Source organism: Onychostruthus taczanowskii, unplaced genomic scaffold (assembly GCF_017590055.1).
Source record: "Onychostruthus taczanowskii isolate IOZ18803 unplaced genomic scaffold, ASM1759005v1 scaffold258, whole genome shotgun sequence".
Classification (NCBI taxonomy): Eukaryota; Metazoa; Chordata; class Aves; order Passeriformes; family Passeridae; genus Onychostruthus; species Onychostruthus taczanowskii.
Genome location: NW_024499884.1, coordinates 257 through 26,775, shown reverse-complemented (window position 1 = coordinate 26,775; position 26,519 = coordinate 257). Strand labels below are relative to the sequence as shown.

The following is a 26,519-nucleotide window of genomic DNA, read 5'->3' as shown; positions in this document are numbered from 1 at the left end:
TGGAAATGCCTGTCTTGGGTGTTCCATGAGTGGTCTGCAGACCAGAGTTTCTGTTTAGAGTATCTCACATGTGGAAGCTCTTGGATATCTCAGGGCCATTATCAGTTTTCTTCAGGCCTTGAAGGAAGCTCGAACAATTCTCCCCTTCAGAGGCTGAGGGGGGCGAAAGTTATTGGCCATTTGGATCCTCTGGTCTTCCTCACCGGTGAAGAGCAGCATGCGGAATTTCTCCAGCTGGAAGTTCAGGGGAAACAATTCACTGCTCAAGGGGGCAATCAACAGTAATGTTTTTTTAAAAAGGACTAAAAGGAAATGTTCAGTATATTTTAATCAGTTAATTGAACAAGTTCAAGCAAAGCTCCTAGAGAGTATTAACAGAAATTGACAGAAGCCTGAGGATTAAACAGGCCAAATATTCAGAGACTTTTAATTTGGCCTAATCTCAAATCACAACAGTCTTTTCCTGCTTATCCAGCATTGAATGCTACAATAACAGAGAGTATCAGAAATTTACCTGTTTCACAGAGATTCTTATGGGCTCTTTCAGCACTATCCATGTCACACTCTCATTAAGGGGTGGGGTTGTCAGAGAACCGAGGTACGTCCAATAATCTAGACTCAAGGGCAGGAGACATTTAGGATTGAAGCCTCTAAACTGAGCTTTTGTTCCCTGGGAAAAGAAAATAGACTTGAAATTTATCCTTTTAAGTGCAGGTAAAATACCTTTTTTGAGAGAAGAAAATGCTGAAGTAGCCTTAAAAATAGGGGAAAGGAAAATTATGTTAAGGTTTGTCTGCCTTACAACTGTTAGCCAAAAGTAGATGGCAAGTGTGATGCCTAATGCTGGCTTACTGGACTTGGAGGTCCTGCACCACTGATCTCTACCAAAATTCACCTCTTGTCACAACAGGCCCAAAAATAATGCAGGAAGTGTGTTCTGTATATAGTGTTCAGTATGAGTATAGACAATATCACAGCAGAGTTCCTAGTTTCATTACTTTCTCATCTATTTCAGTAGCAAAATTTAAATCCTACAGTTATTGTCTGCTATGGTAAATATTGGCTTTAAAAAAAAAAATCAAACCTTCAAGTCTAAAATTAGAGGAAGGTGGATTGATAGAGGAAGATACATCAAGCAAAAGACTGGTAGAAATAGAAAGGGGGTGTTGCCTAAAGCAGTGATTGCCTTAAGTACCACAGTCTAGAGCAACATTCTTCAGGCTGTAGGAGGATCCAAAAGGATTATTTTGCTGAGTCTAAGAGATGAGTCTCAAGGGTCAGGGAGCTGTGGATTTTAGACTTTTTTGGGAAAGGAAAAACCTCTGGATGATCAGTGGGGTCAGCATAGCCTTGTGAGGCACCTGAGATTAGAAAAATAATATGAACTTTGGAGGAGAAAAAGAAGCTACAACTACAGTTATGTTCTAGTTATGGGAGGATCTGTGGGCGGGCGATCTTTCATTTTTGTCTCAAAGATGTACATGAGCGTGATTTTTAAAGGATATCCCAGAAGCAAATTTAAAAAGCTTAGAACTTACTTTAAATTTTACCATGTATAAAGCATCAGTGAGTCTGTTCATACTGGCATGTTCCTTTCCAATCTAAAAGAATGGAATAGACTGGTTAAATAAGGACTACAACTACGCTTTAATTTAGGGGTTGCTTTCTTACTCAAATCTTAACATTCCTACCAAAGTTTTCAGCAATTTGCAATGCATTAATGCTTCCAGTAAGTTGTCTGTTTTCCTTAAGCACTTCTTAAATATGTGGCATAGTCCTCAAACACTTTACAGCATAATGCTTTTTATCATGTAAACATGCTATTTTTACAATTCTTACCTCCAAGAAAACACCAACTACTGCCAAGCCATCTGGAGCTGCTGCTGCCTCTCCAAATGTTGCATATTTTCTGGCATTCCAATGTACTAAGTGAAGCTTTAAAGAAAAATAACAAATAAGAATTAAATTAGCAATCGAAGTTATGAACATGGTTTCTCATTGATAGCACTAGCACTTGTTCATAACAGAACAGTTTTGTGTCAAAGGCATTGATGGCAACATGAAGCAGTTCAATCCTTTGGACAGGTCCATGAGTGTGGGCAGGAACCAGGCAAGTTTTCTGTAACAGCCCACACGGGGGTGGCATGGCCAGGCTTTGGGAGTGGGAGGGTACAGGGGTGGCTTCTGTGAGAAACTGCCAGAAGCTTCCCCAGCTCATGATCACAAGGAAGGGACTAGGCTGGAGCAGCTCCTGAAGGACTGACTGCACCCATGCAAAGGGACCAGGCTGGAGCAGCTCCTGAAGGACTGACTGCACCCATGCAAAGGGACCAGGCTGGAGCAGCTCCTCAAGGACTGACTGCACCCATGCAAAGGGACCAGGCTGGAGCAGCTCCTGAAGGACTGACTGCACCCATGCAAAGGGACCAGGCTGGAGCAGCTCCTCAAGGACTGCAGCCCATGGGAAGCTCTCGGGCTGGAGAAGCTCAAGGAGCTCACTGTCCCCTGTGGGAGGGACCCACACTGGAGCACAGGAAGATGTGAGGAGCCCTTCCCCTGAGGGGGAAGGAGCAGCAGAGACAGCCTGGGATGAGCTGAGCACAGCCCCCATTCCCCATCCCCCTGCACCACTCAGGGCAGAGGTGGAGAAAGCTGGGACTAAAGTTACACCCAGCAAGAAAGGAGGGGTGAGGAGAACCTGTTTTAAGATTCAGTTTTTATTTGTCATTATCCTACTCTGATTTGGTTGTTAATAGATTTTTTTGTTCTGCTGTGTCAGTAATTGGTGAGGGAGCTCTCCCTGCTCTTATCCTGACTCACAAGCCTTTCCTCATGTCCTTATCTCTCCTCTCCCCATTCAGCTAGGAGGGCAGGGATAGCTAACCTTCCCATGATGAGCAAGGAATCAGAATCCTAATCCTGCCCCCACTGCAGACAAAGTCATGTGACAACATCATTTGCATGAAATAATCCCATCTGTGAAAATGCATCCTCCTTACCTCACAAGGAAAAGGTTTTCCATCAATGGTGTGCTCTGATCCCTGGCTGTGTGTGGTGCCCCAGTGGAAGTGGAACTGCTTTAGCCGGAATGGATTCTGAAAGGGCCCTCCACTGATTGCTAGGCAGAAGAACACAAAAAAAAAAATAAAGAAGCTTAAGCATTCTGGCTTTTCAGCTTCCTGCTAGTAAAACTAACCACTATTGGCACAATAGTGGAAAAAAGCCAGCAGCCTCTCCCAGCGTGCAAAAGATGCATCATCCAGGCATTTAAAAGGGATGGATTTATTCATGGAGAGCATCAAAACTCATTTGAAAATGTAAATTAAAAACACTGTGTGGCTACCTGTACAGAATTTCTAGCTGTCTTGAAAGAGCATATTTGACACATGAAGATGTGGTAACCACACTTATGCCTTTCCTGTTAAACACAATAAATACAAGTGGAACAGATGGAGCAGCCCTGGGAGAGGGACCTGGGGGTGCTGTGGGTGAGAGCTGGCCCTGGCCCAGCCCTGAACCCCCCTGCCCTGGGCTGAGCCCAGCGTGGGCAGCAGGGGAGGGGATTCTGCCCCTCTGCCCCTCAGGTGAGAGCCCACCTGCAGAGCTGCCCCAGCCCTGGGACCAGCACAGCCAGGACCTGGAGCTGCTGCAGAGAGCCCAGAGGAGGCACCAGGATGAGCAGAGGATGGAGCAGCTCTGCTGGGAGGAAAGGCTGGCACAGCTGGGATTGTTCAGCTGGAGAGGAGAAGGCTCCAAGGAAACCTTATACCCTGAACATCAGCTAGACAATTCAGATAAGTATTTCCTTCTTACAGTATCTTTACTTTCAGTGGAGGTTATCTATATTCCATTTCCTTTAAATACCTGATCCCATAAAAGAGGAAATATAATAGCTGGTACTTCACACGACACCACTCAACCTCAAATCACCTTCTAAAGGTAAGGAAATGCCACAGAGACACTTCATACATCATTTAGAAATAACACCTAAGCACAGACAAATGTTTAAGATGCCACCTATAGAAGATATTTTGTCACAGCATCAGTAATCCCTGTAATTTTATATGCCACCAAATCTAATACACTTTGTCCAACAGACCTCAAGACTGGATCAGAGTCTCACATTAAGAAAATTAAAATTACATTTAATATCGGTACAGCTTGTATCCTCAGTGCAGTTCATAACATTTTATTTAGAGTGAAAGCTGGGGCTTGCACAGTGCTATACCACATGTGCATGCTTCCAGCTGGCCTTGCCAAAGCAAAGGTTTTAGTATTAATTAAGGATATAAATACTCCTAGTACGTTTTTCTAAAGTTAGCAAAAGAATGCATCACCTGTCCCTAATATTTTAAGAAGTTTACCTATTATGGATTACTGTCAAGATTCTGTTGTGTCATTTATGCAGAGCTTTGAGTCACTAGATCTATTTATTTCAACACAACTAAAAGCAGTTTAAACCATGTTTCCCACTCCTAGCAGTCATCTTCCTTGAAAAAGTGTTATTGAAACAAGACATGCTTAGTGTAGAAAGGGTCTCATTCCTGGCAGGTGCTCTGAGTCTGTGCCTCTAAGTGCAGAGTAATAGATGTTTTTAAACTTCTAAAGCTTAATAAAGTTCGCTGTTACACAGATACAGTTCAGCTGAAAATTGCATTGAAGTAGTTACCAAGATAAGATAATACTTCCAGAGAGGTTTTACAAATTCTATTTGTAGGGTGACACTCTAAACAGATCTGCGCAGTAAAAGTGGAAAATGCTCATCCAGTCTTCTTTGCAAGTTCAGTAAAGATGCTTAAAAACTTGACCATCCCATTGAGCAAGTTCTTAAATTCATTCCAGAAGAGAAATTTTAAAACAAGATGTCTGGAATATTGACCTTTAGGCCTTATTTCAAAGGGTTACCAGGACAAACAAGCCACTTCACAGAAAAAGTAATTTGTTTTCAATATCAAGGTATCCTACTTAGCTTGCATCAATCAGCACACCCAAAAGGAAGATTAAATCAGCTGATAAGTTTACGAATTGTTCCAGTTCTTTTTGGTTTGTTTTTTTTTGGTTTTTTTTTTTTTTTTAATGCACTCTTTCCATTTATCAGCTGCTTTATCATCTCCATTTGAATGCTCTTCCCCTACCCCCAGATGTAAAAGCACTACCATGGAAACAGACCCAACAGAAGAAATAATCAATCACTTAAAGAATTTACATTCTCCGCCAAGGGCTGAGACAAGAATAATGTACAACTGCAGCCAGTCCAACATCCAAAGCTGGCTGCTACCAACTCAGAACCCAGAATGAGCTGAAGATTTTCTAATTTCTGAAGAAACTGAAGGCCTACAAGTCAGGGAGGAAAGAAGAAAATGTAAGGTAACAGTAACCTGTCCAGGTACAAATTGGTGCAGCGATTACGATTATGATGACCCAGCTCTGCTTATCCTCTTCCCTTCCCTGTGGGTGGGAGCTGGGCACTGAGCCAGAGCTGGCACGTGAATTGGCATCTTTGATTGGGGTGATCAAAACCAGGGCACTGAGGAGCTTACATCCCCGCTCTGGGTCCTGGATGTGGTCTGGCAGTGCTGGAGAAATGCCCAGCAAACTTCAATTCTCATCTAAAAGAAAAGAACTGCAACCAAACCTCTCATTTTCCTGACGCAAGAGCTTTTCCTAATGAAGGAACACTTATTGATCTGTGATATTGCATTGCTAGAGAGGCTGCAAGTGAGGACAAAATATAAACAGCTCCAGTCACATGCCTTGTTCTGAGCTGAAATTATACATCACAGAAGTTACTCCGTACAGAATGTGCTTAATTACTTCCCCCACTAAGTCCGGAGCTGGTGTTCTGAGTTAGCTGGCTGTGCTAGTCTCACCTGCCCTGTCATCAGTGTCCTCAAACTCCACCATGACGGAGTGGCCCGTGTTGGAGATGCTGAGGGAGGTGCAGCACTCGTAGGAGATGATGAGCGGCTGCAGGCTGGGGTCATACACTGCCCGTGCAGAGTCGATGTCGATGGGGGACTGGCGGTTCCCCTGGGCAATGGGGTAAGCTTTGTGCCACTCAGCAGGGCCTTCAACAGCAAGCAAAGGAAAGCAGCATTATTTCCTTCCCACCATACACAGAATGGTCATTATGGGTTTGCAGGAGGCTTTAAATAAAGCTTGCTCAGCAAGAGTGACTCCAATGTTTGGAATGTGAGAAATTAATTTAAATTCTAGGCTGGTGTGGTTTTATTAGCACAAGCAGGCTGCAACAAGATGGGGATTCAAATATCTTGTCCAGAACACACTGAGGAGATCATGGCAGAGACTGCTGTACCCGAGTCACCTGTGCCACTCTGTCTCTGCAGAGGCTGCAGTTACCTTGGTAAGGTGTTCCAAGGTGGGTACAGGGGTAAACATTTGCATGCACAAACACACTCCCCAAAGAAAAAGCATTTAATTCTCCCTGGGAAAGAGAGTGTAAAAGCTCCAGCAATTCAAATTAGATGCAGATGACTCAATCTCTTAGCTACTGACTATGCAGTTATTTTTAAATAATTTTATGACTGCAGTAAATCTTTGAGACAGCTCCATTCTTCACTCATGCCCCTTATGGTATCTCTCTAACCTGAGTGAAGGATACAGGATGATAATTAATGCTTTGGGACTTCCTGACCTCAATAGAGAGGGGGAAAAGCCCAGTTGAATATCAGAACTCTGCTGCCAGAGCTGGAAGATTCTTAAGCCATTTGAGATAACGAAAGCCTATCCATATCAAAGAATTCCTATCCATATCAATGAATTCCTGTTTCTTATGGCTCATTTTCTACTTTGCTATGGTAGTGAAAGCAGCAATTAAATTCCTCTGCTGCTTCTGTGCATGAAGTGTAACAGTAACAATTGTAATTCAGGATTCTCAAGAAGCACATTTTTAATTGTAGCAGTCTCACATATTTTCACAAGGGGAAGCTTTTTTTAAATCAAGCACAGGTATTTAGCCTCCTTGAGTTTACATAACACAACAGTGATCTATTACACTGTTACTTGGCTTTGACACTTTCTGCTAAGCTTATAAAATAATATCTTTTCTCAGCCTGCCTAGAAAGCAGATTTAGGAATTAAATGCTCTTACACAAGCTAAGGCAATATCATTTGGCTCTCACAAGCTTCATAAGAGTACCCATAGCTCTATTCTCCTAGCTACAAGCACAAATACATAACATTACTTACTAGCACTAACCAGCTTCACTTGCTATTCAAACTTGCTTTCAGACTCACAGAATTGTTCAGAAACAAAAGGAATTGCTGTTAAGAAAGAGACTGACCCCTGAAGGTTATACAAAAGACTCTTGTTGGACACTCAGCAGCTAAAATAATTGCTGCAAGGAGAGAGACTCCTGCAAGTTATGCAATTGTCTCATTGGCCAGCATCAGCCACTCATCCACCCTGTCTGTAAAGGATCCAGGCACTACACAACACTACTGTGGCAATCTTTCAGGAGCTCCACATCCCCCCCTGCGCTGTGACACGCATCCTTGGAGGTGGGAAGCAAAGGAGGAGGACTAAATTAAAATCTGTCAAATCAGAAAGCATAACTTGTTCTGTAAGAGATCTGATACTGATCTGTACAATTTATTGATGTACTAGACATACATAACATATAGCTTATTTTATTCACTTTTATGAAAGCCTAGATATCACATTTCAGCAACTGCACAGATCTGGAGATCTATTACTGCTCTACTAAATCCTCTTTACCTAACAGAAGTGCTTTTGGAGAGAGACACAGGTAATCTTTTTTATAACAGCATTTTGGAAAGGGACCCATCTGTAATATCTGCAGTCTGAAAAAAACTCAAAGCATTCAAACTGCTTCCCTCAGTTTAGGAATGTTGATTGCAACACTGAAAGGCAGCAGACGTAAACTTGCACATCTTTTGGTGCCGCTTTCTGGGTGCTATTGATTATCAATAAAGTAATTAATTACCTGCTGTATATACTTGATTCTTGCAGACATCAAAATGCAGGCAGCTCTGCAGGGCTCAGGCAACAGCTCTAGAAAGAAAACGAGTGGGGGAAGACAAGAGAGATGCAGCACGGAAATGCCATAACCTACCGTCAGCCTGCCCATATCCCCAACTGTGGTGGCCAGTCATTTTAGGAGCTGCCCCTGCTTGGCTCCAGCTCCCTGAGCAGGGCACTGCTGCCTACCTGCCTTTATAGCGGCTCCCCGTGGGATAGGGTCAGCCCCTTAAAGATACAGAGCAGCCAAAGAAATTCCTGCAGGACAGGAAAAGCTCCCGTGTTCTCCAGCTCCAGCCTTCCTGCTCCTGCTCCTGCTCCCCCTATTTGCTAAGGCAGTACAGGTGAAGGAAAATGTAAAATTCAGATAACTGAAGTCTCAGGACTTAGAGAGAAAGCCAAACTGTGGATCAAATTTAGGAAAAGACATCAGTGTTTTCTCATTCTCTGCCCCAAGGAAGAAAAAGCCATAAGGTGCTCTGAGCATCAGGACAGTCCTGTGCAGGTGGGACTGGTGCTTCTCACATCTGTGTTCTGCAGTGGGAAACATCACTGATCACTGCCTCTCTTCTGAAACCCTGCTGCCAGCTGCAGAAAAGGAATGGTGTTTTCACCAGATCTGTAATTAATCACAACTGGTGCTTAGATGAGATGGAGAACATTCTCATCTTGGAAAAAACTTCTTGTGCTGCTTTTAAACAAGGTACAAATCAAACAAAGGATTAATTGACAATCTGATTTTAATTTTGCAACTTTAAAGAAACATTTTAAATGGACAAAATTAGAAGCGTGATTATATTAGGGACAGAACATAGCAGACTCCAGAGAAAGGAGTTGATCTGTGAAGCCTCAGTTACCTGGAATGATCCAGCAGTTGTCTGCACCCTGCTAAAGCCATGGAGAGGCTACAGTGGGACACCCAATCTGCAGCTGTAAAATGTCTTAAGACGTCTCTGGGGCAAGGATAAAAGCTCCTTCATTGTAAATTTGTTAGATCTGAGGAAATGCTCTCTGTCAAGGCTACATTTTACAAATACATTGATTTTCACAAAGACAATAGCACACAAAAATAGGGATTCTTCTATTATGGAATCAAGAATATGGAAGGAAGAAATCAATAACACCATTTTATGCAACTTTTATGTTGTGGTACTGCCTTGTAAGTATTAATTTTCTTTTTCAGGAGGTTTCCATGACAGTCACCTGTAAAACCTTTAAGAATTGCTGATGCCAGCTAAATCACAGTTTGCATCACAGAGGGATGCAAACTGCTGCAAAGGTCTCCACAGGAGAGTTCTACAATGACTTACTCAGGTCTGCTCCTCAACGTGTTCCAGGTCCAAGCTGGCGTGACCTGCTCAGGTCCCTGGCACAGACACTGGCTATGGCCATGTCCCAACAGTCCGGGCACACAGGCCCTTGTGGGCACCCAACACTGGAATAAGAACCTTAAAATACTCACTCAGATGCAGAGTCAGGAAAGCTGTTCTAGGGAAAAGTACAAAAAATACCAATACAGCAGTGAAAAGAAATGGAAGAGGGATTTTTGTGCTTTAAAAGAGCGGATCATAAGCTGGGGAAGCCCACATGCAAGGCAGAGAATGCTGAGCAACTGTTTTCAAGAGAAACAGCAACACTGTGCTCAGGTGAGCCCGCAGGGCACAGGGGCACTGCAGTGCCCAACCTGCACTGGGCACCATTGACCCCTTCAGCTTTTATCTTCTCCCTCAAACCCACACAGGTCTCTGCAGATCTGGCACAGGAAGAGCTCTGAGACAGGTGAAAATATCCTCAAGACATGGCAGGAAGCAGACTCCACAAAATGGAGTTTTAAATGGATGGATTTAAAAAAGTGGAAAGGGGGAATGACAATACCTGAGGGGAAAGGAAAGAGAGCCTGAATAAAACTTTAGCTTGTAAAATGTATCATTAGTAATGATAGTCAGTGTGTACATGACAACTTTATGTACTTCCAACACAGCCAGCCTTCTTTCTTTATGAGGAAAATATTAAATTTTCCTTTAATATAAGGTAACAGTCCTGCTTACATAAATATCACGTTATTCTGTAACCCTGATACCTCTGGATATTGGCTGACTCTAAGAATGGGTTTTACTGATTCTGTCCTCAAATTATCATTTATCACTTCAAAAGTGCAGTCATCATGTAATTCTGTTCTGTTTTACTAGTTTGAATCCAGGACAATTACGTCACACTCATGAACTTATGGAAGTGAAGACAACAGAGTGGTAGGTGCTCAAGGTGTGGATTTCTCCAATGCTGAGCTAAAAGCGACATGATTTCCACAAATTTCTCCTGGGCTCTTCACGCCATGTCAGAAGTGTCTGCTTCACAGTGAGTGATGGGAAGACATAATTCCATTCTCTACAGTGAGATGTTTCAAGGTGCCTTCAAACAGAAATCTGTCTTCCCCAACCTTCTCACTTAGAGTTTTATTCCCCTTTGCCAGGAGTGATGAGAGAACAGAGCAGCAGCCCAGGACAAATATAGGGGTTCTTCTGAACCTGTCACCAGGTTTTGATACAGAACTAACAACGAATGCTTCAGGTTCTCCATCTTTATATATAGAATTAATTTTCTTTATGATTTAATTGGAGCTCCCTTTACCAAATTGCCATAATAAGGACTAACCATTATGGTTAGAAAACTCCAAGATTGGAATGCTGAATTGAAGTTGGACATATTTAAGCTTTGCAGTTTTGAGGAAATTGGGGAATTTAATCTCTAAGGCAAAATGTCTCTATAATACTACAGGTCTTCAATTGTTGTGAGGTTGTTGCACATGGAGATGCCATTTGAGGATAATGCTTCTGATAAATATTACTGCATCACTGTGGAGGGGCAGAGCTGCATTTTAAGGTATGTAAGATAAAGTAAGAGTTATTTGGTTCCAAGGTGAATGGCCCACTGGCACTCTAAGCGTATTAAGTAACTTGGCAATTACATCTGCTGACATCATTAATAATGGTAACACGTTTGAGCAAGGTGCCATGTGCCTTCTTTAATGCACCCTGGTGTGTCTGGTGTGTGACTGCGTGCCAACAAAACCAGGTTAGAAATCCCACCAGTATGGGTGCAGGCTGCACGCTCCGAGCCGCTCACGTACCATGGGCAGGAGCAGATGAAATGTTAAATAAAACATTCATCACTCCAGAGCCTGTCTGTGCCTCAGGTTCTTGACAGAGTATCTGTTTATCCAGGCAGCTCCTCTCTCCTCTTACATTGCCACCACAGATGCTGGCAGCTCCCACAGGGGATTACTCTGAGCTGGCATCTGTTCTTTACATGTGTGCTAAAGGCATTTTGAACGAACCCAGGAGCTGCACAAAAATACTCCACACAGTATATATAAGCAGAACAGTGAACTGCCAACACTGAACACTAAAAAGCACAAACATTCTAGGTACTTTTTTGTATTTTTTAGTATTTTATTTTAAAACAGACTGCCTACAGTTCTTGGTTGACCACAGAAATTTCAGCTTTTAAATTCTCAAGGTCTTCCCTGCAAACACAAAAAAGTGATGGCTGTTGTATATATATTGACATATTGATATTATATACATATATATGTATATTGACAAATTGAGGTCATATACATATATATGTATATTGATATATTGAGATTCTCGTGCAGCCAATGGAACTTCAGGAGCTGAAAGTGGTCATCCTTCTCCCACAGCTACAGAGATTTCTGAGAGTCATGAGATTTCTAAGGGAAAAACTCAACTGGGAATCTCCTCCTGGCACCGGGGGAAAACAAAAAAATGGTGCTAAAGTGAAGAAGGGATTAAGAAAAAAAGGACAAAAAGGACATGCATATAGTTAACAGACAACTAAGCAAGAGAGAAAGCTTCAAACAAACAGGGGCCAAGACGGCCAAGGGAATAGAAGGAATTTAGTAGGAACACTAGGGAAAGTGGGGTAGAAAAGGGGGAATGAGGCACTTGGTTCTCTAGGAGTTTCCCAGCCTTCATACACCATTTTTTTTATTACATTTTTTTGACTTTTAAAGCTATACACACTTGGCTGCCTTATACTAGGGATGGGAACTACATTCTGGAACTAAGCCTGAAATATTAATTGCAATTTATGGATTGTCCAGACTAAGCAGTGCAGTAGAGAGCAAGAACAGGAGACTGCTTTTAATTTTGGGAAACAGAATGTTCCTGAAATCCAGCAATGGTCACTGAAATGACAGCAAAAGGAAGTATTTACTGTGGCACAGCAAACACAAAGCCTGAAAAATGAACTTTGCTGGAGATGCTGTGTATGGGAAACAAAAGAGGAAGCACTGTTTTGTAGTACATCACCTGCAAGATGTAAACCACTCCATGTAATAATGCACTCCTGTGTACATCATTCCAGCAGATATACAGAAAACTAAAGTTACTGAAGGGAGGCAGATTAAAAGGATAACAGACTTCATAAGGACTAACAAATCAGTGTGAACAATGCAGGTATTTCAGGACCTCTCTTTTGTTGTTGAAACTTAGTGCCACAAATGTTGGTTGAAACCTTTTAAGGTGTGGAAGATTTCTCCTTTTTTGTACACTGTCAAAGTCCAACCAATGCTGATCCTATATGGAAAGATCTTTGTAATAGAAGCACATAAGAACAACAGATTTCACATGTTCTCGTCTCCATACTAAGCAGGAGTAACTGCAATAATGTGCAACATCTCTGCAAAACATATCCTACTGGATTTTCCTGACTGCAGACACCTTTAGGGCTTCTGCCTCAGTGTCACGATCCGTCCTTACCAACGGGTATTGCGGTGGTTCGTTAATTGATCTCAGAGTGCAAAAAACTGACACGGCAAGGGGGGTTTGCAGTGATAATCAAAAACAAATGTTTTTAATTATTTTGGACAGAGACTTACACTCAGTCTGCCTGAGAATGTCTCAAAAGTCCATACAGAAGGTGCATCAAGAGATGCAGAGAAATGCCCATTTTGATCATAAATTCTGATCATGGCACTGTTGTCCAGACAAATTGAATCCATTACTATGCAACAGCCAGTAAATGCACACTTGAGAGAGACACTGATTGTCTATTTCAGAGTTGCCAAGCCTCGTGCTCAGTGGTGTTCCACAAATCAAGCAGCCCAACTATCCATACTTTTCCCTATTTATATATTTCAGCAAACAAACACATGAATGTTCATTGGCTACAGGTTACATAGTTCTCTTATTTATTAGAATTCTCTCTTCTGTATATATATGAATTTATGAAGGGGGGTGTGCTGGAAAGATGGAGCCAGGCTCTGCTCCGGGCCCAGCCATGGCCCCAGAGCCACGGGCAGGGCTGAGCCCAGGAGCTGCCCCTGCCCAGGAGGCAGAACTGCTGCCCTGGGCAGTGTCAGCCCTGAGCAGATGGGGCAGAGAGGCTGTGCAGTCTCCTCCCTGGGGACATTGCAGAGCCACAGGGACACACTGCTGTGCCTGTGCTCTGGGATGGCCCTGCTGGAGCAGGGAGGTGGCACCAGAGCAGCCCTGTGGGCTTCTCCAGGCTGATCCATTCTTGGGTTCTGTGAAAGGGCAGAAAAGATCCGAGTTACCAGGGGAGGGTAATGGCACCAGAGTTAGGGCTGTCTGTCTGCAGTGTGGCTGTTAAGTTCCCGCAAGGAGACGCTGGAGTCCTGTGGAGGGCACAGAGAGGATTTGGGGTCTGGAGCACCTCTGGAGAGGAAAGACTGGGAGCTGGACCTGATTGGCCCAGAGAAGAGAAGACTGAGAGGGGATCTCATAAAGGCATAGAAATATCTCAAAAGTGGGTGTAAGAGGGTGGGGCAAGACTCTTTTAGGTGATGCCCAGCATCAGGACAAGGAGCAATTTCCATAAACTAAAGCACAAAAAATTCCATCCCAACATGAGGAAGAGCTTGTTTTCCTGGAGGGGACAGAGCCCTGGAGCTGATGCCCAGGGAGGCTGTGGAGTCTCCCTCTCTGGGACATTCCAAACCTAACTGGACACACTCCTGTGTCACCTGCTCCAGGTGACCCTGCCTGGGCAGGGCTTGGACTGGGCAACCTGCAGAGGCCCCTTCCAACCCTGAAAATTCTGTGATTTACCACCCCAATGAAATCAGCAGGATATGTGACCCAGGACTGTCCCAGCCTGATCTCAGCCTCAGTGCTGTTTTCTAGGGGTCTGAAGTACCAGACTCAGCAAGACTGATTTCTGTCTCCTATGTGTTTCAGTGTCTTGTACAAGAAATTTTTAAAAACACATATAAAATTCTATTATTTATTATAAAAGTTAGGAAAAATAGAATGTTCGGCATTAGAACAAAATTTAGGCAAGGACTGCTTTAACCTGTGCTGGTTTTTAAAAAGTTAAAGTATGTTTCAAGAGAAAGAGGTGTGTGCATGCATATGGTGTAAATTTGGAGAAAATGAAATGTCAGGGAAACTGCTCTTTGGAAAGTCTCAGAGTTTTCACAGTAAGTTTCCTTAAGGGTGTTTATTTTGGTTTGTGTTGTTTAGGTCCTCAGCAGTGAATGGACAGTAGCACGGCAGCCCTCCCTTTGTCTTTTGTTGTTGTTGTTACTTGTTTATATTGGCTGTGCAATCTGAAGTTAAATAGCTTCACTGCCTTTTGGTTTCCCTCCCAATGCAGATTGTGGGGTGACCATGGCCAAGAAGCATTGGAATCTGCCCATGTTTGCGTGATAAATGCAACAGCAACAGGAACTGAGATACTCAAAAACTTGGTGCTGCCAGGTCAGTAGATATTTCTTCTGCCTCTTTGTGATCTGACAGCTTGATGATGCCAAGTTATTCATAGGAAGTTTTTTCCCCCCAAAGGTATTGGTTCGTTTACAATTGTCGATGGGAATCGAGTCTCTGGAGAAGATGTTGGAAATAAGTAGGTTTTTTACTGATTTCAATTACAAATTGACAAGTGACAGTTTCATAGGTAGTTCCATCTCTTTTAAAAGCCACTCTGTGATTCTCCAGGTCTTCTGTGAGTTTGGAGGTTGGTGACAAACAGCATGCACAGTCATTTTGCTATTAGCTGCTAAATTATTTTACTTGCTGGGTTTGGACCTTACAGGTCTGTTTGCTTCACACGTCAAGTTTATAAAGACAATGCTCTACTCAATATAAAAATATTGAAAGTTAACTTGTTTGATGTAGTCTTGAGCTATGACATTACTAGTGTTTCAGTGTAGTTCAATATATTTTCCCTAATTCTGGCGATGCAGATGACTTAATTTTCATTAGTCATTGTGTGACTGCTAGACATTTATTAGCTTTCATAGCTTTGAAAGGCTCTGTGCAGCAGGGGAGAAGGTAAGAAAATATTTGCAAATCCTGTAAAAATTATTTGAATACTGATTCTTGATCTGTGGTGCTACAGTGCACATAGATACCTACAGGGGTTATGTGAGGGGGAAGGATATTCCATTATATGAGGAGATCAGTGCTAGTGAGTCTTTGATTAGCTTGGTGAGAAAGAACCTGCAGCATGATTCCTGTCTTCTAGAGAAGTTTGTCATGTTCTATATTTCACATTTGGCATGTTCTGTACTTCCCATGCCTATATTGTCACATTTATGGGAATTGAAAAGCTTTCTTAAGAAACAGTTTCTGAGGAGAATACAACAGTGGTGAGAAAAAGCAGATTTAAAGGGGAAAGTGGTTTGCTGGGCATGAGAGCAGCACATTCTGCAGAACAAACTGTAACTTCAGTGCTGTTTTTTCTTCAGAATAAAAATTCACATGTAATTTTCTTGTCTCCTTTTCAGTTTCTTTCTGCAAAAAAGCCATATTGGTCAGGTAAGGAGATAATAAATGTCAGTTTATGTGTATTGAAAGCATGGAAGTGTTGAGTATTTAAATGTGGTATTATGAATAATGCCAAAAGCATATATGTATAGGTTAAAGTCTGTTTATTCTTTAACAGAATTCCCCATGTTTATTTTTGGTTGCTCATGAGTGAGAAGATAATTGTGGTGAGATTGAATAGAAAAAAAATGAAGAGCTTATGATTCAAGTCCAAAAATCTATGGAAGGATGAGGTATAAGACCATTGTGGTTGAAGGAGTAAAGCTAAGAGAGGTGAATGGGGAAAAAATATCACAAAAACAGAGAGTGCGAGAGGCATAGATAGCTCCTGGAAATTCTGTAATGAAACTGGAAATTTGGAAATAGCTGTCTCACAATTTGTCTTTTTAAAATGGTATTACAGAAAACGCTGCTATTATGGGATGTGTTTCTGCTTCAGATGAGCAAGGCTTGGAGTAGGGAGCCTCAGCTTATAAATGGCCTTTGTTGTGGGGGTGTTTTCTGGGGTTGTTTTGTTGGTATTGCTTGGTTTGGCATTGTTAGCGTGTGGCATTATGTAGTACTTATACACTGTGTAAATTACATTTCATTTTGATTGCTCTGAAACAGAATCGTGCCCAGAGTGCCATGGAGCTCTTGCAGGAATTGAATAGTGATGTTTCTGGAAACTTCGTTGAAGAGGTTTGTCTTCCTGAATTAGTACTCTGTGTGTATTATACAGTGCAATAAAAATGTGAAATAACAGCTCTGTGTTGCTTTGTGATGTTGCAGTTTAAATAGACTCAGGCTAAAACAGCACTTGAGAAAGATAAATCATTTGTATTATTTGTAAAAAAATCACTTAATGTATTTCAAACACTATTTTGTAACTTTATCTTAATTTTATAACTTTCACTTAACACTTCATATGCAGCAGACTTGCTCTGTACTCAGAAATTTTCAGTGTTCCCTGACATAGATTTTTCCCCCCTCTTTAGAGTCCAGAAAAGCTTTTAGACAACAACCCTTCCTTTTTTAATCGGTTTAACTTAGTGGTTGCAACACAACTGCCAGAAAGGTAAGAATTACCTAAGATTGAATTACCTGTTTTCATTCAGTTGTAAAAGCAGGTTTATATATATAAATATATGTGTGTGTGTGTGTGTCTATATGTGTGAGAGTGTGTGTGTATGTGTATATATGTGTGTGTGTGTGTGCATTTATGCACAGGCACTTCCTTGCAGAAAAACTTAAGCAGAACACAACTCTGTCATTGTGAAGGAAAATTACAGCCAGTGATGGCATTTTCTAGAAACCTTTTTGCTCCTCTGATGGGAATTGCCTCTGCTCGAAGTTAGGACTCTGCAACACATGGATCTAACTCTTTATTTCTCTCTCACAACTCATTGAAGCTTTTTGTTTGATACTTGGAGCATTTGGGAGGGTGGAATGAGACATAAGTAAGATAATGGATGAATATTTTTCCAACTCACTGTAAATTCCTTTATGAAATTGATCAGCTTACGTGCTTAGGATCATGATGATATTAGAGAAGTTTTCTGAGAAGTCTCTTTCACAGAGTAACTGGTGCAGGAGTTAACTTTATAGTTAACTGTTGTCTTCTGTAGATCTGAAAAAAGCATGCTTTTCCTTGCAGTACATTGTTGCGCCTGGCTGAAGTTCTCTGGAATTCCAACATTCCTCTGCTGGTCTGCAGGACCTATGGGCTGGTTGGTTACATGAGAGTCGTGATTAAAGAACATACAGGTTAGAGGATTTGCTGAGGTAAAGACTTCTCTGAAAGGTTTAAAGCTTCAATAACTTACATCACTTCAGGGTTTTTTGTTTGTCTTTTTTCATCTTGTGACATATTTAAGTCATTGTTAGTTTAAGACATTGTTAAGTCTTGGGTAGTTTGCATTCTTTTAGGAATGCATGGGGATTATGGACTGCAACAAATAGTAAAATTAGGGATTATCCTGACATTATGGGTCATTACACAGAACACTGTTATTACACAGAACACTTTGAGAATCAAGCACTGAAAGTAGCAGGTGATCCTGTATTTTTGTAGCTCTGTTTTGAAGGCCAGACATAAAGCTGAGAAATGAGTTGTGTCATTTTTTCACAGTTGTTGAATCTCACCCTGACAATATGTTAGAAGATCTGAGACTGGACAAACCATTTCCAGAACTGACAGAACACGTTCAGGATTATGACTTGGAGCATATGGACAAAAAGGTTGGTGTGTGTCTGCACTGTGTTCCCTAGTACAGATGCAGATACACAGCACAGGGATCCTGTGAAAATGGCTCTTGGCAGATGACTCTGGTGCCAAGTCTCATCTGAACAGAACCAACTCTAGAATCAGTCACGAGGAACTATTTTTGCCTCTGCCCCAAATGTTCCAGTCTATTTAAATCTTAAGCAGGTGGGGGTCTTAGGAAGCAAGGAGTATTCTTGGACAACTTGATCTTTTTGTTAGATTGAATACCCCCTCACACCCTCTTTTGGAATTTGTTTTTTAATTTTTATAGTTAATCTACTGTTGCAGAGCTTTGCACCGTGGGTGTTTGTGCATAGCATAAGTTTCACTCCAGAAAAATACTGGAGAACTTGGCTCACCCTTTTTAAATAAAGTAATAATAATTTGATATTTTCTTTTATAGTAGTTAACATTTCGGCTGAATCAAAATCTGGAACATGTCCTGTGTCTTTAAAGTAATGGAAAGGATATTTGGAGTTTACATTAAAAATAGGTTTTGAATTTGTTTCCTCTTTTTTATCTTTTCTCAACCTGACAAAGATTTCTCCACTGTTCAATTACAGGACCACAGCCACACCCCATGGATTGTGATTGTAGCCAAGTATCTCACAAAATGGTTCAATGAGGTATGTTGCAAAACTGTATTATTACTATTATTGGTCTGTCTTTTCTGAAGCAGTTAATTATTTTGGCAATGTGTAACATAAAAAACCAAGGTGGAATAAAAAAAAAAAGATTACTAATTGAAATACAAGTGAATGTGTGAGCAGTGACAGACTTCTGGAGTTCAGCAGTCTGAACACAGTGAGCTTAGTAGTAGGCATTTTAAAGACAAAAATCTCTTTGTGTTTTTTAAATTTAGAAAAGTGAACAGTTGCCTAAGAATTACAAAGAGAAAGAAGCCTTCAAAGAACTGATTCGGCAAGGTAATCCATGTCCCAGGGGCCCCTTATTCCTGCTGGCAGAAATAGATAGCAAGTGGTACCTGGAAAGTAATCCTTACTTCTCTCAAGTTTAATTTATGAAAGATATGCTGGTATATACTGTATGATTCTTCTGCTAAATGATTGTTTTGTACAGGTGGAGCTTAAGATGCCAGACTTGCTTATAAATGTTTGTTGTCAATGTTTTATCCTGTCTAAGATCCAGAGCATGTTTTGATTTGGGTGGGAGCAAAGGCCTTAAGAGAAAATTCCATTAAAAATGTGATAAAGAGGAAAGCAAATGGCTTTTGACCCTGGAAGTGTTATTCTGCAAGTATTTGGTGTGTCCATTGACCCATCAGACACTTGGTAACCATTCATCTCTGCATGGCCAGGTTCTGTAGCACTGACTGTGCTGTAACCATTGTGTGAATGACTTCATTTTGCAGGGGTTTCAGTCCAATACCTTTTTAGGGTGCTAGAATTCATGTGGCATTCTTAAGGTCTATATGTATTGTCTTAAATTATTGTAGAAAAGCACCATTGACTGAATTTTTGGTGTTTCCTCAGTTGAAGATGGCCTGTGGGCAAGTTTGAAGAGGTCCTTATCCCCAGGCTGTGATAAGAAGCAGATCTGATCTGTAGTAGTTACCTTTGATTATGTCAGATTTTTAGTGGAGGACCTTTCATGGGCTGGCTTGATCTGTGGATGCATAAGTATTTGCCAAATTTGATCCAAAAACCCCAGCAAAACATGATGGGCATGGGAAGGAGAGTTGAATTGTTAATTTAGTGCTTATGAAACTTCATTATATCCTTCTTACACAAATAAACCAGTGATTTTGTGCTAAGTAATTTCTACTTAACATCACAGGAAAATGAATAATATGCAGAATTTACATGAAGTTAGCTTTGTAATTACATCTGATCTTTTCTCTTGTGATTAATTTTTCATTTTTTTTGCTGGTAGCTGATATGCCACAAATAGATCCACAGTCAGTCTGCTTTGTTGGTAAGACATAAATGATGAGATGTAATTCAAACAGTTATGTGTTTTAATTCTTTTTTCAATAAGGTATCTTAAAGAATGAAAATGGCACCCCAGAAGATGAGGAAAACTTTGAGGAAGCTATAAAAAATGTGAATACAGCATTAAATCGTACAGAGGTAAAATAAACACTTCCTTGATAAAATTGAAGCAATTTCAACTGCCTCATTTTCTCAGAATATATTATTCAGTTTTAGGACAGAAATTCCATTTATAACATTTGTATTTAGCTAAAACAGGATTAGTACAATGCTAGAACTGAAATTGTGTAGTTAAATAGACGTAGACTAGCTGGAAATGTAGCTTATGGAAATTCTCTTACTCCCTTGCTCTTGCAAGAAATCTGCATTTCCCTCCTGAAGACTTGAATTCAAGTCTAGAATGAGTCAGCAAGCAGAGTGCATCAGTGAGTTCTTGTCTGACTTGTACAATTCAGTCTGTAAAAAACTCTGAAGTGCTGGGTACAATTGCAAGGATTTAGCAGTGAGAGGTGTGGCTGATGCTGATTTAAATACACTGCTGTGAGAGAAACTGAGAGCACTTGCTGAAATTGTGCTGTATTGAAGCCAGGGGCTGTAGTAGTTACTCTCTATAGAACTGAAAGGCTGCATGGGACTCCTGATACAATAAATTCAGTTCTTTCCTCTTGAAGAAACTTAATACAAAATTCCCTGCATAAACTGGTCAAGCTTAAAAGCATTAGAAGTGATGTTTTCATTGTTTCTTAAATAATCCTGACCTCGTAACTCGTGGTTTAAAAATTAAGCTCTGATTTCTTTAGTTTCTTGTCTGGGGTAAACTGCAAAGGCTGCATGGGGCAAAAGCACATTCTGTGATTCTTCCTACATTATGTTCTTTTGTTTTGAACTGTGCTGATCCTTGCTTGGATGGTCATGTTAAGTCTCCCAAGAAAGCAGCAGGCAAAACTTAGTGCTGTCATCCAAGCCACTACAAGGCACGGCCCAGGATATTAATATTTGTTTATGTGCCAGACTGACCTGCAGCAGTTCAGGATTCTGACTACCACACTGACTGTCATAGCCCCATTCCCCTTCCCCGACCTTTCGGCTGCTCTGCCCCACCAGGCAGGGTGGGCAATTACTGCTCCAGTTCTTTAAATCTTCTCTGTCAAAGATGGAAGTCAGATGAGATTTTGCTTGTGACATTGATCTTGCTCAGAAGCGTTGCCTTGCTCTTGGGCAGGGCTGTGGTTTGAAATGTGTCTGAGCAGCTCTGACTGTGTAGGATTCTGAGATTTGCTGTGAAACTCTGAGGTCACTTGGAGTTTGTTCACCTATGTAGTGAGTGATGAGATAATTCAAGAAATCAAAAGTCAAGGAATTACCAACCCAATTTATTTATTTTCATAGATTCCAAGAGGGATTGAAGAGCTTTTTAATGATGATTGCTGCCTAAAACTAACGGAGCAGGTATGAGTAGTTAAGGGTAAGACTTAAATGTAGAAAAAGCATTGTAAATAACATCTGTGTACATGACTGTCTCTTGTGCTTTTGTAGTCATCTTCTTTCTGGATTTTGGTTCGAGCTTTAAAGGAATTTGTGGCAAATGAAGGGCAAGGAAGCTTGCCTGTCCGGGGCACCATTCCTGATATGATGGCAGACTCCAGTAAATTCATCAAATTGCAAAATGTGTGAGTAGACAGCTTCTTGAGGGAGATCACTACCATGCATGTGGCTTGTATTTTGTCTTTATAATGTGAAACAAAAACAAAAAAAAAATTGCCTTCAGTGTGGAGTTGATGGCTTTCTGCTGTAATTTTTTACTTCTTCATTATTACCAGATACCGTGAAAAAGCAAAGAAGGATACTGCTGCTGTGGGGAGCCATGCTGCTAAATTGTTACAGTCCCTGGGCAAGGTGAGTGCAAACCTGTGGCCATTCTTTAAATGGAATGAAGTATCTGTGAAGTATCTGCTTATTTATGAATTTGGTTTGGTCATAAAAAAGTAAAATGCATACAGGGATATACTCTTTACAATTTAAGACAGTTATTTGGGGGTTTTTTTTGGTACATCAGTAACTAGTTATTTCACAATAAATAATATGTATGTGAGGAATTCTCTGGTCATTGTGTGTACTGGAATGAGTATATTCTCTCTTTTAGGCACCTGAGTCTATTTCAGAGAGAGAATTGAAATTGTTCTGTGAGTATGCTTGGATTCTGTTCTATTCTAGGTTTATGCAAATGATCAAATAATCAAAAACTTTTGAATGATCATGTAGTTATTAAGCAGTAAGTCAATATTTGAAGAATTTTAAAGTAAGTACTAAGTGATTTGCATCCCTCATTTTCAGGAGAAGTAGCAGATGTTCGGCATCTCTCAGGAGTGAGTCTGTAAAGGTTGGCTTTAAAATGATGTATCTTTTCACTCCAAACAACAGGGAGCAGCTGCCCTCTGCTTTCTGTGATGAGTACCTGAGCTCTCTTGCCCATGCTGGGGTACTGGTTTCAGAGTGTGGGGTCTGCAGACTTGAGGTAGTCTGAAAAGCTGTAACTCAGCTGATGGCACTTCAGGCTGTGTGTGTCCTGGATGTGTACACATCTCCAGCAGCAGCCTGCTGAAGCTTCTCAGAGCTGGAAAGCTCTCCTGTAAGCACAGAGCCAAGAGCGTGGTGCCCTGCACTGGTAAAGCATTTGGGAGCCTCCCAGTTGCTCCTTTTTCAGTGCTGGGCTGTAATTGCACCCTGGGTCGATTCATAGCAATGATACTGGAAAAGGACCTTTCCCTGCTCATGGGCTGTGCTGTTAAAATACTGATTGAGAACATGTGAGTCAGTGTTAGATGTTGTGGAAGATGGAAAGAACCATGTTGATTTGCAGCCTGGATGAGGGAAACATGGTGGCTGTGACTGATGAATTGCTGTGGTGTAGCTGTTACATTAACTTGCAGGTAGATGGAGATTCCACATGAGCATGAAGTATTTCCCTAAAACTCTCCTGACCATAGACCTAAAGGTGGTTAAACAGGCTTTTATTAGTGCAAGCTGAGGAGAAGCAGGGAAGTGTTCAGTGAAATGCTGTTAAGTTGTAGCCTTTCCCATGTCATGTGGTGAGTGGTGGCACTGACGGGGCACTCTCTCCTTGTCCCCCTTGTCCCCGTGCCCAGGCAGCAACGCCGCCTTCCTGCGCGTGGTGCGCTGCCGCTCGCTGGCTGAGGAGCACAGCCCCAACTCCTGCAGCAGGGATGCAATCAGTAAGTACTGCTGCTTGCCACAAACCTCGCTGCGTTTCCAGCTTGGAATGGTTTGGTGAGGAAGGAAATGTAAGCTACCTGTTCTGTTGCATTATGCAGTTTTATCATTTGAATGTCACAAAGTCTTCGGTGAATTAAAATAAATTCTTAGTGTAAGGAATATGTCTCTCTACTACAGTTATGGGGATTTAGGTCTAGAATGTTGAATTCAATTTCATTTTGAAATTTCAGAAATTACCTTACAGACTGATGCATGTTTCAGCTTTTGTTTTCTTGTGGATTTTATTTGTAGTAATCTATAAATAAAACTGGTTTTTTTCAAACTTCTCTTTCCTGTACCTCAGTTACTTCTGACAGAGCTGAAAAGGTGCTTTAGCCTGGCCAAATTAAAATAATTATCTTGACCCCTTTCAGCTTATCTCTCTAGGATGTGAACTAACAAACTAGTTACCTGATACTTCAATTTAATTGCCCTTTTTTTTTTTTCTTTTTCTTTTTTTTTTTTTTTTTTTTTTGAGCTGGGTATAAGTAGCAGTTAATATTTACAAAGACTACTGAGCTGTGTGGTAAGGGATTTAAGACCTGTTTTATAATTACAGTCATTACAGATAATACTTAAAGCTTGTGTTTCAAATCCTAAAATTATAACTAAGGAATACCCGTTTAAATTAAAGCAGCTGCCAGAATTGAAATGTGAGTTTCTTCACTGAATAGTTTATATTAAATACATAAAATATGGTTTTGTCATAACCTTTGGAGGCAAAATTGTGTATCTGGCAGCTGTTTGATTAAGGTTCTGTCACAGGTTGTATTCATTGGGGTTTCTTTCTACTGCAGATTTTCCTATTTGTTTTCAGGGAATTCAAAACATTGCTTTTTCCATTCCATCTGCACCAGCTAACCAGTTCTCTTGCTGTTTTCAGTTTCCCATATGGATAACCCAGACAGTGAAATAGTGCTGTACCTGATGCTGAGGGCTGTCAATAGGTTTTACAAGCAGCATGGCAGATACCCAGGTATGTTAATACCAGTTAGTTCACATCATAATAAAATTATAAAGATCCAATAGTTACAGTAGTCCAAATTATAAACTGCAAAAATATCAGTTGTGGTTTTGTTTCCATAGTAATACAGCTTTGGGAATGTGAAAACTAGAAAATTTAGAAAAAATTAGAAAATTAGAGTTTTTTTCTCTTCAGGAACTTAAGGAATTTATCTCAATTGGTATCATTAATGGGATGTGTGGAGTATGAATCAGTTCAGCTATGCAGTAATTTGTCTATCATGAGAAGCATCAACAGAACATTCAATTATTATTAGTCTAGTTGGCTTAGAAACTTCAGGAAAACAAAACCATTAGCTTTGACTGTGATGTTACAGTTGTGTGATGAAACAGTTGATTTATTTTCCAGGTGTCTACAACTACCAGGTGGAAGATGATATTGGAAAGCTAAAATCATGCCTTACTGGTTTCCTCCAAGAACATGGGCTGTCTGTAGTGGTGAAAGATGACTATGTGCACGAGTTGTAAGTGTTGTTTTTGAGGTGTGGCTTTGTTGGTGAAACTGCCCGGCGGTTTGTGACTGTTCCTTTCCTGTGCAGTTGTCGCTACGGAGCTGCCGAGCCTCACGCTGTTGCTGCCTTCATGGGAGGTAAGGGTGACACTCCCGGGGCCACTCAAACAGCCTGCTCAGCCACAGCTCTGCTGCCTTACTTGCTCTGGACTCGAGAGAAAAGGCTGCAGCCACAGATGGCAGTAGGGCACAATCTTTGTTCTCGAGATGTGGCCTCTTACAGTACCTACAGATAATTGAGTGCACCAAGGGTTCTAATCAGTAAAATAAATACATTTCAAAAACAATCAACTCTTCAAGATTAAAAATGTGTTAAGACATGAAATGCTGGAAAGAGGTTTAATTTTTTTTAAAAGGAAAATGATAATTATAGTAATTTTAAAATTAGTGCAGTACATATCTTTTAGTACACATATGTTAAAGATCTATGAAATATAAGTAGCCTTGGATTCTTACCTTCATTTGACCTGCAAATGTATTTTAATGGATGCCCAAAATTGATATATCAATTCACTTACCTTCTTTATTTGGCTTCATGCAGTGCTGAAGATTTTGTATCATATTCTGCATATGTAGGAATTTTTTTCTGATAAAGCAAAACTTGGTATACATAAAGGTAATTTCTGAAGAAGTTACAGAATGTTTCTTACTACAGGAAAACTCAGAGGGAACACACTGAAGTGACCCTGCAGTTTATTTTGCAGTTAAATTTTACCTTTTTTTTTTTTTTTTATTCACCTCCCTATTTCAGGGGGGCCCCAACTTGCAGGGAGCAGCTTTCTGATCTTTTATACTGGGAAGTACTGAAGGGCATTTTTGCCTGCTAGGAGATTTATCAGGCACTTCTGAAATAATTCCAATGTAGGGACTTCTAGATAAGTAACATTATTTTACTGTTGTTTAAATATGACCTGCTAACTGCCTTCTGTTTTTTCTTCTCTTTTGCAGGAGCTGCTGCACAAGAAGTTATCAAAGTCATCACAGGGCAGTTTGTAATTTTTAATAACACCTTTATTTACAGTGGAATGTCACAGACTTCAGCAACTTTCCAGCTGTAGGATGAGCTCTTGAATTCGATGCCTCCAGGCGCTGCTGCTGCTGTATTTACAGTTTTGACAATATTTACAGTTCTGTAAATACTGTGGTGTTCTGCCACTGACTGGACTGTTATGTTCTGTATTACCTGCCAATTAAAGTTTCTTTATTTGTAATCATCTTCTTTTTGTTGTTGTTTCCTGAGGACAAATAAAATTATACTATATCCTGACAGTTCGTTAAAATCTAGAATTTTTTGACTCATCTCTGAAAGAAAAAGGCAGTAGCTGTTTTTGGCAGGGTAAGTTGCATTTGCAAATTGGCTCACCTCGTTGGCAGCAGAACTGCATTTTTTCTTATAAAAGCTGCTCATCAGCTTGAGTGGGGAGAAGGTGCAAAAGGATGAGAGAGGCTGGTGGAGCTCTGATGGTCTGAGGATCCAATGGTGCAAAGAGCTGGAAGGTGAAATACCTTTTATAGAGTTCAGGGTCTTTAGGGGAAGGGAGTGTGTGCCTGAAAGCTCAGTTCTGTCAGCCATATTCACCTAGTAAAGGGTTTTTTCCTGCACCTGTGTGTGTGGCCAATGCCAAGGGATGGCAGCTCTTTCTGTTGTGGGGGCATTGCAGCCTCCAACTGCAGAGCATTGAAAGGTGTTCTCCAGGGCTCT

At 40.9% G+C, this 26,519-nt stretch overlaps 2 protein-coding genes across 3 annotated transcripts; one reads left to right on the top strand and one right to left on the bottom strand.

Annotated features, from left to right (window-relative positions):
- Positions 1-111: 111 nt before the first annotated feature.
- On the bottom strand, positions 112-8,136 carry CA7 (carbonic anhydrase 7). The gene is made up of 7 exons (XM_041407184.1): positions 8,097-8,136; positions 5,871-6,068; positions 3,000-3,118; positions 1,840-1,935; positions 1,539-1,601; positions 515-670; positions 112-234 (listed from the first exon to the last, which is right to left on the bottom strand). Exons 1-7 carry the CDS (start codon positions 8,134-8,136, stop codon positions 112-114), a joined length of 795 nt encoding a protein of 264 aa, XP_041263118.1.
- A 6,494-nt stretch (positions 8,137-14,630) lies between these two features.
- On the top strand, positions 14,631-26,029 carry NAE1 (NEDD8 activating enzyme E1 subunit 1). Of its 2 annotated transcripts, XM_041407195.1 has the most exons (19): positions 14,631-14,745; positions 14,830-14,890; positions 15,774-15,804; positions 16,423-16,494; positions 16,791-16,870; positions 17,450-17,559; positions 17,924-18,033; positions 18,622-18,684; positions 18,921-18,984; positions 20,057-20,148; positions 21,400-21,459; positions 21,547-21,680; positions 21,831-21,906; positions 22,154-22,193; positions 23,157-23,243; positions 24,167-24,259; positions 24,656-24,770; positions 24,846-24,895; positions 25,766-26,029. In XM_041407195.1, exons 4-19 carry the CDS (start codon positions 16,441-16,443, stop codon positions 25,873-25,875), a joined length of 1,338 nt encoding a protein of 445 aa, XP_041263129.1. In that variant the 5' UTR covers positions 14,631-14,745; positions 14,830-14,890; positions 15,774-15,804; positions 16,423-16,440; the 3' UTR covers positions 25,876-26,029. The 2 variants fall into 2 exon arrangements, with proteins under 2 accessions (XP_041263129.1, XP_041263127.1); XM_041407193.1 differs by lacking the exon at positions 14,830-14,890 and having other exon boundaries at positions 14,639-14,745.
- Positions 26,030-26,519: the final 490 nt, after the last annotated feature.

Excerpts from the sequence above, each read along its gene's own strand:
- NAE1 (XM_041407195.1), top strand. The coding sequence starts at position 16,441 with ATGGAGCTCTTGCAGGAATTGAATAGTGATGTTTCTGGAAACTTCGTT. Across the intron at positions 18,034-18,621 it reads TGGAGCATATGGACAAAAAG|GACCACAGCCACACCCCATG; the intron begins GTTGGTGTGTGT and ends GTTCAATTACAG. Across the intron at positions 24,771-24,845 it reads GATGACTATGTGCACGAGTT|TTGTCGCTACGGAGCTGCCG; the intron begins GTAAGTGTTGTT and ends TTTCCTGTGCAG.
- CA7 (XM_041407184.1), bottom strand. The coding sequence starts at position 8,136 with ATGACTGGCCACCACAGTTGGGGATATGGGCAGGCTGACG. Across the intron at positions 1,936-2,999 it reads GAAAACCTTTTCCTTGTGAG|CTTCACTTAGTACATTGGAA; the intron begins GTAAGGAGGATG and ends TTTTCTTTAAAG. Across the intron at positions 235-514 it reads TAAGAATCTCTGTGAAACAG|CTGGAGAAATTCCGCATGCT; the intron begins GTAAATTTCTGA and ends CTGAACTTCCAG.